We start from the raw sequence: 17,989 nt of genomic DNA on the forward strand, positions 1-17,989 counted from the left end.
TAATTTTAATGACTAAAATACATGAACTGTTTCACAATATTCTAATTTTTCGAGTTTCACCTGTAGTTGATGTCTGTCTGCTAGTGCCAAAACTCATCAGGGTGCTGTTACTGTGATCAGTGCATTAACGGTTTCTATGACTAGAAACAACTTCTCAAGCTTGCAGCATTGATTTGATAATTCCAACATTATCACCCTTAAATTTTTACTTCAACCATCTCTCCACATAACATAGTCCTGGTGTCCAAATAAAAGACTAATTAGCAAATGTATAAAAATGGAAATGTCAAAGAAAAGTTAACATAACATTTATAATTACACATAAATAAACTTATATGATATAAAAGAGCAAAAATAAAATAAACATTCCTTGCCCTGTAGTTAGATCACAAGCCAATTTCAAAAAAATTTAAATATCCAGTTAACTCAGCTTGGAGAAGACTTTTTTCAAATGTGATGATGACATCTACAAACACTCTTACATCCCCTGTGTGAGTGTGTGATTTACATGAAATGGCACCATATGTCAGTTTATTTTAACATATAGTTCAGTCTACTTAAAACTTGCAATGCCAGTAGGTTAACTGAAGAGCAAGAAGCTTAAACCTCTTTACAGACGTTGTGATGTCTTGTTTAACAGACCTTTTTACATGCTTTATAACAATGTTAAGAGTTGTTATACCATGCATGCATTGATACCAAGTAGACTTTACAGGATGAATGGAATAATAATCAGCAGCAGTGTCAGTTATGACCCCTCACAGATTAAAGCAGATTTGTCAAACCAACAATCAAATAAAACCAGTGTAGTTTACATAGAAAACCTGAAGAAGAGAAGAGAGGAAATAAAAAAAAAACTTTTCATTCTTATACCGTCTACTTTAGCCACAAGACAACAAGCCAGGCAATTGTGTGTTTGAAACGCTTTCAAGAAGCCTTAGCAAAAAAACATTTTACTGCGGTACCTCGCTTGTACATACTTTTCGCCTAACAAGATTTAGGCTCGAATACCTAATCTTGCTGAGTGTGCTTATTTTTACCTATAAAGCTTGACTAATTGTCTTGTAAATATTTACTAACTGTGAGCCAACTGGGAGAAGTAACTCATCCTCCAGGCTGAGCAACATCCACAAAAAAGAAACAATCCTTAACCAATCTAATTATTACAGAGTCATGCAGGCCAAGTCACTGCATAAACCTGACATTCACAGAGAGACCTAAAACTGTGCTTCACTTCCCTTCTAGGTCTAAATTCAGTTAAAATGTTATTAATTAAGAGGGCAGAGGAGACAACAGAGATCTGGAGAAGTGTTACTGAGATTAAACACAATAGATGCAGCCAATTCAATCGGCCTAATGAATCAGAAAACTTTATGATGGAGTGCAGAGTCATATTATGTTTGAATTATCCAACATTTCTACTGTTTAATGGCTATACTGAATGAGGCTAATCCACATTCATTTCAGACAATCTCACAGTGCCACAGTGTTAATGAAACGTGACTGGAAACGTGTGCAGCTCTTGGTTTCAATACGATAGGCATTTATGAGCTTCAACTTATATTCAGAATAATAAAAAGCCCTGATTTCTACCTCCATCTGTGAAACTCTACAGTTAGAGCACTATTAAGTGCGCACTATATGACATACTCAAGCTGTACACTCACTTAGCAGTTCACAAGAACTGGAAGAATGTTTTACATTCACTGAATACTGAAAGAGCATTCTCAAGCCAAGCTACATCCTTTATACACGCACTTCTCTGGTATCCACAATCCTCTCTGCTTAACAGAGTAGAGCTCCTATCAATCCACAGGCCTGCATTACAATTAGCCCTACATTAAATCAATCGTGAAGTTCTTAAATATATATATATATATAAAAAAACTAAAAAAAACAAACTCTTCATGCTAATTAAGCCCCGTCAGGTTTTTTCATTCAGGTTGAGCAGCTCTACTCTAATGACAACATGACTTACTGGCTCTGCAAACTACACATTTATAACTAGCAGGTTGACATGGATGTAGCATGATGTGTCATGTTTGACATCTGAGGGTGAAGAACGTTGTGCGGCTTTCTGGAGGCTATCATGATATTGTGCCGAAACAGATCATGACTCATAACCCAGCGATGATGAATGTCATGTGCAGAGAAGTGAACCAGATTATCTTAAATGAAACAATGTGTGGTGGGAAAAAAAAGTTTGTACAGTGTCCATTCTCAGGCCATCAAGATGCTCTTTCACATTTTTATATGTGCGTTTTTGTGTGTGCGCCGAGCAACACCAAGCAGGCGAGTGAGACGACAGCAAACCGGGCGGCGATTATTTCTGCCTGGTGATTACTGTGCTGTGTCCAGGTCACTCTGGCATCAACTGCTCCTGTCTGGGGCCCGATTGATGCTTCAGTGCAAAGCTCCACTGATAGGCCTGAATGAAAAGGGACTTGAGTGAGAGGGGATGGAGCAGAGGGCCAAGCTGTGTCAACAAAGCCCAAGCCCACTATCTGCCTCATCCGGTTTCTCACAAAATCACATCCTTCCATTCCGTCAGGCACTCCTGCTGGCTCAGTCTCTAGACTGATAGAAGAGTATATACCCCGACTCTGAGTTTTTGGAGATGTCCGATGTCAGACCATAGAATTCCTCAATCGCTTGGGCATCTATTTTCTGTGAAAAAAAAAAAAAAAGAGGATTACTGGAAACAAAGGAAAACATGTTTAGTATGGTGTGCTAATTGCGGACTTACAAAACTTGCTTTACGCATGAAAACAAACCTCATCGGTTCTTACAGAAGTGTAAATGTGCTTGGTAAATGGGAAGCTCAAAAGTGCTTTCTTAATGCATGAGAACAAACCTCTTTGTTTCTTGCGCATGAAGCAAGCTCGTATGAGCTTCTGTTTACCATATTCGATGTGCTCTATGTATGTACGATGTTAATAAAAGCTCAATTAAATCTGTTCATCATATAAAGTGATTGGGTCTCTTCAGACTGTAATTAACCTGCTTGATTCATATATGGATTACGTTTACATACATTTTATAAACTTTTTGAAGTGGGACATAAATCTCACAGGTTTCATTAAAAACATCTTTAAAGAAAAAAAGTTTTATTGATTTGGAGCAACATGAGTAAAGGGATATTTCAAACAAAAATGGATATTCTGTCAATTTGTGTCAAGATTTTTTGAAAAATGTTTTTTTGCCTATACAATAAAATTACAAAAATATATTTTTTGTGTTTTACAGAGGAAAGAAAGCCATACAGGTTCGGGATGACATCCCTTTAAAGGTGAAGCATGTGATACCTGCACAACTAATAACACAGAACATAACTGCAAAATCAAATTAGGGTCAAAGAAAACAACACTGAGATATTCTGTTTGGCGTCACTAGAAGTGCCGAAATGACACCGATTCACCTTTAAGTGACTTCTGAAGCATCTGCATCAGGTTTTAACTGAAAATGTCCCACTCCAGAAAGCTTTCATATCTCTCATTACAGATGTGCAATTGGGCTCTGCGTCCATTTAACATCCAGAGACTTACAACACCACTGTGTGCTTGGTACTTCTAAAAAAATTATGGTACAACAACCACTTCATATTCTGAGAAGCACCTGAGAATTTGTCTTCACAACATGTGAGTAAATATTTGTCTGGGTTACCATGTAGCAGAGCGGATATCACATCTGTGTTTTAAAACCAAATTGATTTATACTATAAATGTGCATGCTGTTGGTGGAAAATCTGTTTCAATGTTGAGTCAAGGTACATTTTTTAAGCCAGTAGTGTAAAACAAACAAACCTAAACAATCATGTGTCACAAGGATGTAATGGAAAATATGGTATTGGCCCTATGTTTTAACAAAAATTGCTCTTCTTAACAAAAAGACAACTTCCATTCCATATCAAGATTAGTAAAATGTTTTAAGCATCATGTGAAACTTGCCAAATGAATGAAAGAATCTTGGTCTCATTAATGCAAGAGTTCCCATCATTCAGAGAACTCCAAAGTATTTGGGTCAATGTGAGGACAACCCCAGACCAGCACTTGGTGAGGCATAAACAGCAGCTGCACATCACCTGACAGGGAGGGTTAATAGATGTGCTACTGTGCAACGCTAGACATCCAGATACCTCGAGCTGCAATCATACAATTATCGCTACATACCACAATCTAAATGTGGAAATGAACATAGTGCAATGACAGTTGGAAGAAGAAACAATCAAGTTTGCTGAACTGAAACTGATGCTTCGAGGTCTTTTTAGATACTTCTACTTTCTTTGTTCTCTTCTTAAACAATGAAACAAAAGGACTATTCTAGGGTAAATAGAACTTAAGCTCTTAAGATGCTGACTTTTAAAATGATTTCACCTCTCAGAAAACAAAGAATAAATGTGCACATACATTGGAAGTCTATGGGGCAACTGTATTATCCAGTAAAAGAATGCATACATGATGTTTTTATTTTGAGCAAAAATAAGGGTAAAGTCAAAATTATTTTATCTGGATACTTACAGTATGTGACAGTATGTAACAGATTAGTTAACCCAGATTATTACATTATTCATTTAACTAGAGCAACAATTATACACCGACTTACCTCTACAATGTCATCATCAAACAGAAGCCAGAAGCCGTGACTCTTCACTATAGTGATATAATGACCTCGATTTGGCCCGCTACAAAAAAGCATACAAAACAGATATGATTAAAAATTATATATATATATATATATATATATATATATATATATATCACACTCAGTTGACATAGCATTACCAAGGAAAATATGCTTAAAAACCTTTTAGTATAATGCTTCAATTTCTGTGATATCAGCTTAAATTTGGAACACAACTTGGTTAGACATATTGCTTTGATTTTCTAGCAATTTTAGAATCCAAATAGTTTTTACGTGTAGACATTTACAGTACATTTGCTTTACAGTAAACTCAAACTTAAATGGATAGTTCACCCGAAAGACATTTATACAGATTTGGAAGAACTTGAGGGTGAGTAAACGACAGAATTTTCATTTTTGGGTGAACTATCCCTTGAACTTTCACTTCTGCAATAATCTGCTGAGTCTCTTCTTTAAAAAGAGGCCAACTGTACGTCTGTATTTAAGCTTTCATGAGAATACAACCATTTAAGTCCAGACCTATGCTCAAAAAGGCGGGAGATAGTTACTGGTTTAGTGTAAGACCAGCATTTTTCTGTTTAGTAAGTGAGCCAAAGTCATGATGCAACAGAAGTAGCAACTTTCCTTCCAAACAGTATATGGGGGAGGGGCATGAAATCACATTTCATGCCGACTTTAAACAACATGCTGTGCTCTTAAGTTAATATGAAATCCTCAATCAAGATAAACATTGACTATATTTACTTGGACAGCAGCAATCTAATTATTGACCTTATTCTGAATAAGACAATATTCTGATTAACGTCTTTGCATGAGTTGCTTTTAAAATTTTGCTTTCATTTTCCCAGTCTACATGTTATAGAACATAGATCGATTAATGGAACACGTCATTACGATCCCACGCCGCCCTACGTTTCTTCCAGAATTTCAAGTTTCAACATACAGATCACCTTCGTTATGGTACCATATACAGTTTTGGGTGTTTCATTTATAATTTTACGAAAGCTTCAAGTGCAGTTAATTACTACATGCTATACATGCAAATAGATGAGGGCGGATACAAATTCTGCCGTCAAATGGTTGACCACTGCCGTGTGTGTCCTGTCGCAAAATGCGGTGAAAACATCCACACAACTTTAATAGTGTGATTAAGGTGTGCACATGTCTATAATGCGACTAAAAGAGGAATACTCCACATGTCTTAATTCGATTTGTGTTAACTTCGAGTTAGACTTGAGATGGATTAAGGTAATCAGAATCCCTGTTTAAATGGTAGTTTCTTAATCAGAGTATTGTCTTAATCGGCTTAATGTCAGAATATTGTTGTGCATGTTAACGTACTGAGTGACTGGTTAAATTGACTGTGACATCTGAAACCTACCTCCCACAGTGCACCACTACAGCCACCAGGTCGTACAATCGTTCGGGGTTGGTAGCATCACCAGAAGTGTTAAAGAGCCTCAGCTCCAGAGGGAAGACTACACGATAGGAGAGCTTGGTGTAGCGATGAAGCTGGTCCATATACTTAAAGCGCTTTAAGTGCAGGGCAAGGATCATGGGTAATTTCTTCACCCGCATCCTGTAAGGAAAAGGAGAGACAGGATCAATTTTAACTTGAAATTCCATTTCCATTCTCAGACTGCCAATTTCCTGAGCCACTATAATTGTTAAATACTTCAGGATTTAAATGCCCCTCTTTGTGCAAAGAACCAGCACACTAATGGCCACTAACAGCTTGAGCCACGGCAAACCCTCTTTTGGCATTAAAAAACAACTATCAGGTTTTACTAAAGACACGCAGTCGAAAATCAGCAGGTCTTTTTTGCTGCTGACCTTATTGCAATGCATTTGTAGGAGTTTTCCTTTCAGATGCAAAATGTATGGGAGAAGAGTATTTAAATGAATCATGCAAGATGATTTACTAAGGTTTGCGCTAGTCAATTTTCTTGTATTTGCTCAATTATTTAACGCACAAAAAAGCCAATCTTAAATCAGACACTAATTTATGCAGCTCTTGGTAGATTGCTTTGGTCATTATGGAAATTATCCGACTGCATCTGTGTTCTTTAATTTGCGTGTCGTCAGTAGATCACGTGCAGAACTCTCCACTCGTATTGGAGATTTTTTTGGAATTGCGCTCTCACTCTAATTTGCACTGTTTAGTAAATCTGGCCCTAATGCTGATAAAAGATGCATTCAGGGAGGAAGAAAATACTGAATAGACAGGGGTGGTCCATAACATCAGGCTTACATTGGTTGATGTGAATATCACAACAAATGCATCTCAGGGACAAGAGTGATTTCAGCCATGCCAGTCTATTGCAACTACAAACCTTTTCTGAGCCTCCTGTTTACTTCTGCATTGCTCACAGTAGTACTTGTATTCACTACATAAGGTCTCTGTGTTGCTGAAACCCCTGTCAAGGCAGAGACAACAAGTTATTCTTCCATATTAATGAACATTTAACAAAGAACTTGCACCAACTGGTCCGTGACGTTTGAGGTTTGTAGCTTTACCTAAGACAGTGTGTGATGGAGGTATTCTGCTCCACGTCCACTGAGAGGTCTAGGAAGTCTTCGTCTTTACTGCTCACCTGGAGGATTAGAGAACAGGATTACCCATCATACAATATAAATGTACTTGTTCTAGTTTGTACTTCTGTTGTCTTGTTGCAGCTGGATGTTCAGCACACACATATATATATATCATATCTCAACTGGGATGTGCAAGACTGCATATTTTAAAATCAGCTAGACTTGTCTGAATGACTAGTCGGTTGTGGAAGTCCTGGATAATTAGGCTGACGTGTTTCTAAGGGGGCTTTACATAATACAATCTTGTTCTCAAATACAGCCAAGCCTGTCCCTGTCCCAAATGCCACCCTAGACACTTTTAGCCATCCTAAATATTGATGATATTACATAACTGAGTCTACACACTTTAATTATGTAATATCACAAAGACTGTTGAGTAGTAGCATGCCGTGGTAACCGCATCAGCTCAGCAAATGAGTCATCAAATGAAAAACTGATGACAGGTCCCCATGGTTTTCCGGCAAACTAAGAGCTTGATGGTTTAAAATTTGAAAGACTGGCATAAGTTTTAGTGTACATAAGTGTAATTTTACAGATTTACTGCAAAATAAAATTCTTAATTCTTAATTTCATTAAAAAAAATTCAAATATTGCAACAGTAATATTTTGTATTGTTTAATATTCAATTTATTATTTTATCTAATAATTAGAATAATAATAATTTATAGTCATATTAATATTTTTTTTTAAATCACACAATTTTGGGACAAATTGTGCAGCCTTACAATCTAACATAAAACCCTTTTTTTTAAATTGCAATAAAAAAATTTAATCAGAAAAATCATCATCAATCATTAGATGCATCGCGATGCTGATGTGAACGATTCTGCATTGATGCATAAAAACTAAGTGATCTATTTTAATTCAAGGTTATTTTAAATCAAGATTGTTGACTCTGCCTGGGACATGATCAAGGTTGTCTCCATGGCAACTTGCTGTGTATCGCTATGACAATCCTGTGGACTGAGGCTCCTAGATTATGGTGCTGGCTTAGCAACTCTCTCCAGGCCACACACACACACATGAACTTACACATACACAGATATGCACCTGCCCCACACCCCATCCCACGCCTTCGCCGCTTCGTACCCCCAGTCTGACAGGCGGGTCTGTGACCAGCGCCATAATGGCTGCAGGACCGGATGCTGCTTGCCTGGGCTGGACTACCTCCATCACCCACTCCCAACCGTGTTGCAATGTCTTGTTTGTAGAGTGTACTGTTTATGTGCTAATGTTGCTGAGTTGTTTTTTCCTGTTCCCAGACTTTTCTCCTTACAGGAGCATAGTCTGGGAGTTGCCTTTTTTTCACCTCACCTCTCCTCATGTCATGCTGTATTTTTCTCAAGTTGGCGCTGATTATAGCAGCCTCGGTAACACCTTATTACCAAAGCAAATTCCTTGTATGTGCACAACACTACTTGGCAATAAAATTGATTCTGATTCTGATTAATTACATTTTCTGCAAGGTCTTTTTGACATACTCAACTTTTTTTATTAATATAGTCTATAATACTCTTATTATAGACTATATTAATAAAAAAGTTGAGCATGTCAAAAAGACCATGCATGAATAAGGAAATAAAATGCAGGACATGCTTGATGTTAAACACAGTTTTTAAGTGCAATTAGCCAAGGAAAAGATCTCTAAACTGCCACACACCGAAAGCGCACGCACCGAAAGACGCCTCTCTCAAACAGCATGCGATCCCATTTATAGTTCCCTTTAGCACCTTACTGCTCTTTTTTGAACGGTCAGATGCACAGAGAATTCTTTCAAAATATCTGTCTTGACGAGTATTTACATGAACATAGTGGGTTATGTCTTAAGTGAACGTAAATGTTGTGAACTTTGGGGGAAAAATCGGATGTGTAACATAACATTAGATCCATGCATTGGGTCTTAATATAATAAACCTGTTGCTAGCTGTCATTAATGTTAATTAAACAATAAAAGAAGAGAGGGAATTACTCACTGCTCTTTGCTGTAGCTTTAATAATAATCAGATTATTCATAATACGCTAAATACTATGCAGTGACTATTTTTGCATTAGATTATTAATTTTATTGTCTCTTCTCTATCTCTTTTCATGGTTGTGTATCACAGTACTTAATAATAGAGAAAGGTGTCCCTCAAGGCTCTTCCTTAAGGCCACTTCTATTTTCTTTATTTATCAATGATCTTCCTCTAAATTTGCTCAGACTGTTTTATTCATTCATCTATATGCAGATGACACATTGATCTACACATCTAATGTGTCTGTCTCTAAGATTCAATCCTCATTGCAATCTAACTTTAATGCTATTCAACTTTGGTTCCAATCCAACCATCTTCTATTAAATAAGAAAAAGTCATATAGCATATTGTTCCCCACCAGATCAGCTACATCGAATCAAGATAACAATCACTTAAATTCCTAGACGATAAACCACTTGTACAAGTTGATAAACTTAAAAATCTGGGCCTTTGCCTTGGCTTACAACTCTCCTTTAGGCGTCATATCAATTCTGTTGTAAAAAACATTAATTGTAATTTACGAATATTGTATCGCTCTATTAACTGTTTCACTCAACTGATTAGGTTAAGAATTGTGTCACAGTTAATATTTCCCATATTAGACTATGCGGATGCTGTCTAACAAAACACATCAGAATCAAATTTAAAAGCATTCAATATTGTTTTCAATAATATATGTAGATTTGTGCTGAGATGTTCTTTTATTACTCACCACTGTGTAATGTATGACTCACTGAACTTATCACCAAAAGCCAGAAAACAGTATCACTGGTATCAGGTCATTTTTAAATGTGTGTATTATGATTATCCTTCTTACCTGAAGGACTATTTAAATCCATATAGACCCACCTATAGATTGAGACAAACTGAATATATCCCTCCTTCACTGTGCCAAACATCTTCAAAGAGAGTGGTAGACGTGCCTTTAAATTTAAAGCCCCTTCAGACTGGAATAGCCTGGCTGGGCCGCTAAGATCTGTCACTTCCTTGCATTCCTTCAAAATATCGCTCTTTACTTAGGCTATGTTTACACGGAAACGATCTGAAGAGAAAACGCAAAAGTGGTGTTGCGTTATCACTTTTTATTCTGCGTTTAGACGAGCGTTATCGGGGGGAAATCCGCGTGCATATCAGGCTTGTGCACAATTAGAATTCAGAATTGAATTGAGAATGACTCCTAAATTCCAATTCAATTCTTGAATTTGAATTGAATTTGAATTGATGTCAAAAACAGGATCTAGAATTACAATTCGAATTTGAATTAAAGGAAGCAGAATTGCAATTCAAAACAAATTCTAAGAAATTCATACAGATATTTTAAGTGAAGTGTTTAACAATGAAGCTTTACAGTATATGTCAGATATGATTGCATTACATATTCTATAAATTATATTAGTTTGAACTACTTGTACAGATTACATTAACAGGAAATATTTTCCCCCAGCAATGAATGTTAAAAGCTCTAGTCACAGAACAAATAATTAAGTTTGATTTATTGTAATTGTAATTTTATGGAACATGATAGAGCATGTCTCAGAACATGATAGAACATGACTCCCAGAATTACTTTAGTAAATCTTTAGAAGAAAAAACAATTTTAGGTGGACCTTTGTTTATATATATATATATATATATATATATATATATATATATATATATATACATATATACATAGAACAAAATGTATGCAGGGTTGAGGAGTGAGTTAACTGTAATGAAATTATGTTATTGAATTACAAAATGAATGTAATTGTATTTAGTTGTATTACTGAGGTAAAATGTGTAATTTACTTAGTTACTAATCAAATTAAAAGGAAATTGATTTACATTGATAAAGTAATCCAAATAAAATAAGCCAAACCACATTTATAATGGGTAACTTATAACAGTAAGCAATTACATTTCCAAAGTAACCTTCCTAACGCTGAATGTGATTTTCAACATATTCTTTCTGTTGTGTGACTGGGGTGACCACCCGTCACGCTTTGTGTTGTACCGCACAGCATTTTCACCCCTTGTCCCCCACGTCGCATATTGAGAAAATCTCCCGCATTTTTATCAGTCTGTTTGTTTTTAATTATAATATTAAGAAAATGTGCATGCGCTCTTATGCCTTTTTAAGAAAGCATTTTATTTATTCATTTTGCGGCTTAGTTTTTCACCTATATTTAACAGCGCTTCGTCAGAAGTACAAATACAACAGCTGTTTTTAAAATCATATCCAATGGTTGAAAAGAAAGGAGTAAACACGGTCACTAGTAGGTTGTCAATCAAAATGTTGAGCGGTGATTCCTTCCATGTGTTCCCTGTCAGAAAACAATTGGATAATTCTGTAAATTAAAATTTTAATTTAACAGAATTTATCAATTTATTGCCCGCTGTAGTTGTTTTAATTCACATCCTTTCTAAAAATATGAAAGTGTTTGGTGTAATATATTCTTAATATATAAGGCTGTCAATAAACTAATTTCATGTTGTTTTATATTTTATTTGTTCATTATTCATTTTGTTGGATTTTAGTTGGACTTAGTCAGAACTGTTTCAAAAATAGTGATCTGCATGATGCCTGCTGCCTTGCTCAGTGATGTTTAATTTAAATGGCAAGTAAAATAAAGACATGTTATGTTACATTGGTGATGTAATTGTGATGTCTGGAAGTGACTAAATAACAAAGTATTTTTATCAGCTGAAATGCAGAATACAAATGTTTTTATTAAGTTAAATGGACATTATATAACAGTTTCAGGTTATGTTTTAGTGTTGGTAACATGTCCCACATCGTCCCACATTTGGTTTGTTTGATGGTGGTCACCCTATGTGTGACTGTAGAATTTCTTTGAATTGCCAAGAATTTAATTCCACTTCCTGTCATTCCAATTCCAATTCAAATTCAACTTCCTGTGGGGCGGAGTCAATTCAATTAAAATTCCAATTTGTGAATTGAATGGAGGCCAATTCTGAAATTCTGAATTTTGCACAAGCCTGGTGCATATGGTGACGCAAAAGTGTGTGAAATTCGATGTAGTATGCACTCCAGGCGGCTAGGTGGCAATGTGAAGCACTGCGACACAAACACACCAATGTCTGAGAATATTTTGTACAACTGCTGAAAAGACTCTTGTACGTTTATCAGAGACGCTAGGGCAACTTGAAGGTCTGACGTATGGAAATAATCCGACATGTTGGTTGTTATTTTCCTGTACTGGTGCATGCCTGTGACGTAAACGCGTACGCGACGAGAGCCACCGTGAGCAGATTTGCGTTTTTACCCTTTAGACGGGAACGCGACGGTGGAGCGTTTTTAAGATTTCCACTCTGGAGGGTGGTTTTACTTTTTTGCGTTTTTAAGCCCCCAAAACGTCGTCGCCGTGTAAACGAAAGGCACATCCGATAAAATATTTTTACGTTTTCACCCGGAATCGTTCTCGTGTAAACAGGGCCTTACTTGCAAGCAAACTGTTGCTGTAAATGTTTTCCTCATGTGTGACTGGACTTTTGTTTTATATATCTAAATATGCGGGATACTTTTTGTCCTTTCTTTTTATTTACGTGTGTATATATGCGAGTATGGGTGTAGGTGTGCGTATGTATATTAAGTAGTGTTGCGCGATATACCGGTACTAGAAAGGAATCGCCATACCGAACTATTAAAATCGGTACGATATGAAATTTTATTAGTACCGGTACGTTAAGAGTGACAGCACTCTAAATAATAAGTTCAGTATTTCTTTATTTTGCGTCGATGTGTGACAGCTGAAGTCAGGATGTGCGTGCAGTGCTCTCCTTCCAATGTTTTCATCCACTAAACAATAGAAGCAGAACAGTAAAATATATACGCACAGTGAAACATGCATGCATGAGAAAAAAAAGCGCGGGACGTGCTTGCGCTGCCGGGCTCAGACCTGAAGCGCGCGCACATGCCTTACACACAGTATGCGATTGCGACTTCAGTTCTCTTACATGGATTATTTTGATTGAATAATCAAAATTCTAGGTAAAAATGTACGTCCTGGCGAGTATTCACGTAAACACAGTCGGGTATGTCTTTAGTGAATGTAAACCGTTTGTAAAAAAAAAAAAATCGTATGCGTTTCATTGGGAAGCCTACGTGCAGGTCTTAAAGTGCCGGACCAGCAGCCTAATATTCTGTGTAATTAATGTTAATGAAACAACAGAAAATAGACAATCACCCAATGCTTGACTGAATAAATGTATCTATTTATTAAGAATCAGTCTATAGTTAATTTATAGAGTGAAGACTTTATTTTTTTCAGCTACAGTACTAGATCTATTTAACAGTAGCATTCTAAAAAGAAATGAAGCACTGTTTATTTTATTTGTCTATTCTAGTATTTGTCTATATCTATATCTAATATATCTTATATCTATATTGTAATTATAAAATTACATTTAAAAAATATTAAATAACTCGTTTCATGAAATAAGATTTTGGTCATCCCAACCTGTTCAGAATTGTGAGAGGTTAGCAAATGTTAACATGATTGATTATAATGTCAATGTTGCAAACATCTTTTTAAGGACGTACACACTGGCACTGGCTTTTTACTATTATTTTATTTAATAAAGGGGAGGGAATGGTCAAAAAAAACACACTGTTGAAAACTGTTCTCCCGTCACATCCATACAATCTCCCAGATCCTGATTAGTCAACGCCAAAGAGCCAATAACATGGCCACAATAACTCACTCTAGGGTGTTTATGACTCACTCCACTTCCTCTGACTCACCGCTTCACAGTTCAGGCACCGCGTCTCATTGGTCAGTGTGCCTTGGAAGATCTCGTGCACCCAGGTCTGCTGGATCTTTTCCTCCGCTTCACCCTCTCCTGTGCTGCTACCGCTTCCACCTCCTCCACTTCCACTCCCACCATTCTGTACTACCTTTCCATTCTCCTGTCTCTCCTGGCTCTTCTCCTCCTGTAGCAGGTCTGCAATGGTGTTGAGCAAGTAGTTGAGGAATTCGTGTGCATCTTGCTGCATGTAGTTGTCAAACAGCTCTGTAGGGAGAGTAGAAGGAAGTGTTGATAACATTAAGTAGCTGCAAGTGTAATATATAAACAGTGATTCAATCATTCAATAGCAGTGCATTTCAATACATACACAGTGTTTCCTGCATAGCTAACCAGGTGTATAGCTTAAGCTTACCATTCTTTTTTTAATTTTTTTTTTATAAATCTATCTTACTGACAGATGGTAGTGTATCAAGACAACACTTGGATCTTGGTATCTATGTCTATTAAAAACGTTTACAAACATATCGCGCCATTAAATTATCTGTATAGCAACATCATTCCATATAATTTGACAGATTTCCAGGCATCTGAATAACATTCACCACTATCCTTCATCAACAAGTCCTCTCTTGAAAGTCAGTCAAATCCCGTACTGTAGGACCCATGATCTTTTCTCACCATTTTCCTTCCTCAGTCTGGAGATAAACTTCTTTGGTGGAATGACTCCCACTTTCTTCTTCTGAGTTGCAATGCTGTTGAACAGGTCAGCCAGGCAGGTGAGCAGGTTCTCTTTACGCCGCGGCTGGATCTTATAGGCCAGCACTTTCTCCCGGAAGGGCCGGCAGAAGTACAGTGCCTGCAGCACTGAGTTACAGTAGCAGGTGTTGCCAAACTGAGCGACCAGATTGTGATTGGACAAAGAACAAATCAAAGTGTGATGAAGAACATGTGATGACATACATGCACATAAAATTGTTAAATCTACAATTAATGTCTCTAAGAATTAATGCAAACCAGTGCTGGAACAAAATCTGAACTGAACTGAGCTGGATAATGGCACTAACATTGACACGGTTCTTGAACTGAATTGAAATAACATTGAACTAAACTGAGCTGAATAATGACACTATTATCTGCTGTAGAACTGCTTTACAACTTAAATTGAATTTTTTTCACAACTGATCAATTTTACAACATTACCAATTATTTAAAGCTGCTTTAAAACAATCAATAAATAAATGTGACTTGAGTTGGATATGTGAAGAGGTTTTATTATTTTGCTGCCTTTAATACATGCTTGCCAAATCTGCCATTAAGGAATGGCACAAGCACATTACACAAAAACATCCAAAGTGCTTCACAATGTAAAAGTAATATGGCAAAGTCATCTTCTATTTATAGCACACTCAATGACAAAGACAACCATGTAAACTTACATTTACCAGTCCAAAGTAGTGTTCATTAACAGGGAACTGTTCAGGTCCAATCTCCTTTTCCAAAGCAGAGGCATTGGCGCCCTAGCGAGAAAAGCCACAATGGTTATCTTGGCAATTTGCTCAAGGGGTCTCAATAATACAAGTGACCAGGAACACCCTGCACCTATTCGGGACTAACAGGAACATCCTGTTTGTGGAGTGTGATGGAGGCTTGGCATGAACAGGATGTACTTTCTGGGCAAGTGAACCCACTCTGTGTCACCAGGGGAGAACATCAGGACAGAGCTGTAAGTGCTGTCAGTATCTAAGGTGTAATGAATGAGTTTCTCAGATGTTATAAGCCCTAGATCAGTGGTTCTCTACCTTTTTGACTTGAAGACCCCCACTGTTCAACTCGTTATTCAAAGACTCCATGCCCTCCATATAGGCTGAGATATTTCTGCTGTAATTAAGTTAAAGCTTTTTGTTATAAAAGCTTTTGTAAAGCTTATTTGATATATTATTAATCATTTATTAATGAAAAAATACTTTTAAATCATTCTTTAAAGCAGTGGTTCTCAAAACTGTCCTAGGGACCCCTCGCCACTGCACATTTTGCATGTCTCCCTCACCTAACACACCTGATTCAACTTATCAGCTCATTAGTACAGACTGCAAGACTTGAATTAGGTGTGTCTGATGAGGGAGACATACAAAATGTGCAGTGGTGAGGGGTCCCTAGGACAGGTTTGAGAACCACTGCTTTAAAGTATGCTGTGTCTGGGAGGATCTGATTCATCACGACTAAGGTAATCTTTATGAAAAGGCAACTCCATAGGCTATGTCTGTCAGGCCAAAAATTGATGACCTTGATCCTACGCCAAATAAATTTCAAATGTAGTGAACAGTAAATTTATGTACAGCAGTTTTTACATACCGGTAACTACATACTGGCACCCAGAGATAGCTAAACTAAATCAACAAGAGGCAAAGTCATGTGTCTTATCTCAATAACTGATTATCAGTAACTGCAGGAAAATTGTTGTTGCCAGATAAATATCTGCTATTTAAAGCATTTATTGATTTATATGGACTAATCTGGTTTTATAACAGAACCCCCCCGTAGATAGCCTCCCACATAAATAACATTTTAATTTATAACAGTATTGTGTACACAGCATTTCAAATCATACATTTTAATATTCGTAGGAAGTTACAGTCTGTATACTCACTTTCTCGTGTAACAGATTAAGAAAACCCTTTCAGCACTACTACAAAGACATTGAGTTCATTGAATCAGCTTTCAGTTGTGTCCTTCAAATAATGTTACAACACAACAACAACAACAACAACAACAACAACAACAGCTCCAGCAGCAGCAGGAACTGTAGTCTCTTGAATGACCTTACTTCTTTACAAAACGCTTGTACACATAGAAAGCGTCCAAATGACTGATATTATCTGATGGTAAATAAAGTTGAGCCGCCCGTCTAAACAAACATGGGCATTATGTATCGCTCGCTAATACGCTAGGCTACACATATAACGTTAACCTTTGGGCAGAATATCAAATTATTGGACAAAAAATGCTTCAAAGTCCGTTTAACGACATATCCAAACTTCTACTGCGTCTATAACCACAGAAAAAGAGGTGTGCAAACTTTTTGTGACTGTGCTGCCATGTCATGGTACGGTTGTTTATCTGTTAGCTGTTGAGCTAGCCCTGTTAGCAGGCTAATCCAAACACAGGTTAGACGCAGTGGACGGGACAACACTCATTTATGCGAGGAAAAACTCACCATCGTACAAATCGAGGCAATCTTTCGGACTGTCATCAGTATTTCCATCCGTATGCCGCCATATTGGACCGAACCCCTATTTAAAAGTGTGACAGCCGCACAGGATGAAGTTCCGGTGAATCCTTCAGTCGGTCCAGCAGCTCGTAGCGGAATGAGGGAGTGTCGCCTGCCGCGCGCAGTGGAGCAGCTGCGCACTACACAACATAACTCAACACTATGGCGACGACCTCTGTTCACACATTAACTTTATTTTAAAACTAAATACTGGGAAAATGGAATTGTGCATATTCAGAAAATTAAAAAAATTCGCACGCAGTAAAAAGAAAGAATAGCATTTATTAAGCACAGAATGGTAAAGAAAAAAGGGTAGGCCATGCAAATAACAATCTAAACGTCAATTAGCAAATTATATATTTTTTAATTACTTTACATAGACTGTATCTAAGCCTATAGTATCTCGTTTATGCTAATAATACTGTGAAGTTGTTGGTAGGCTATATTTGCATTTGTGGATATAGAGAAAAGTAAAATTACAAAAATATATTTAAACATGTTAATTCGTCATGATTTTTTCCATGCCTGTTAAATCTTGCGAACAATAAATAAAAAAATAAAGGCCTAGACTTGTTTTTAGGCTACTTAGGGTTAATGGGTAAAATGTATTAGATCTATTTAACCTTGTTTGTATGAAACAAACATTTTTGTTTTTGATTTGGTTTTGCATTTAGAATAAGTTATATTTTAAATAAGGATAGGCTATAGGCTAATTTTA

General features: G+C 36.8%; 1 protein-coding gene across 1 annotated transcript; it reads right to left on the reverse strand.

The window, feature by feature from the left end:
* Positions 1–191: 191 nt before the first annotated feature.
* On the reverse strand, positions 192–17,433 carry usp12b (ubiquitin specific peptidase 12b). Its single transcript, XM_077229499.1, has 9 exons — positions 17,218–17,433; positions 15,440–15,520; positions 14,682–14,895; positions 13,999–14,267; positions 7,159–7,235; positions 6,975–7,058; positions 6,023–6,220; positions 4,603–4,681; positions 192–2,667 (listed from the first exon to the last, which is right to left on the reverse strand). The coding sequence occupies exons 1-9, from the start codon at positions 17,263–17,265 to the stop codon at positions 2,566–2,568; spliced, it is 1,152 nt and encodes a 383-aa protein (XP_077085614.1). The 5' UTR covers positions 17,266–17,433; the 3' UTR covers positions 192–2,565.
* Positions 17,434–17,989: the final 556 nt, after the last annotated feature.

This window comes from Siphateles boraxobius, unplaced genomic scaffold (genome assembly GCF_051911475.1).
Source record: "Siphateles boraxobius isolate OS27281-9 unplaced genomic scaffold, OSU_SipBor_1 130, whole genome shotgun sequence".
Lineage (NCBI taxonomy): Eukaryota > Metazoa > Chordata > Actinopteri > Cypriniformes > Leuciscidae > Siphateles > Siphateles boraxobius.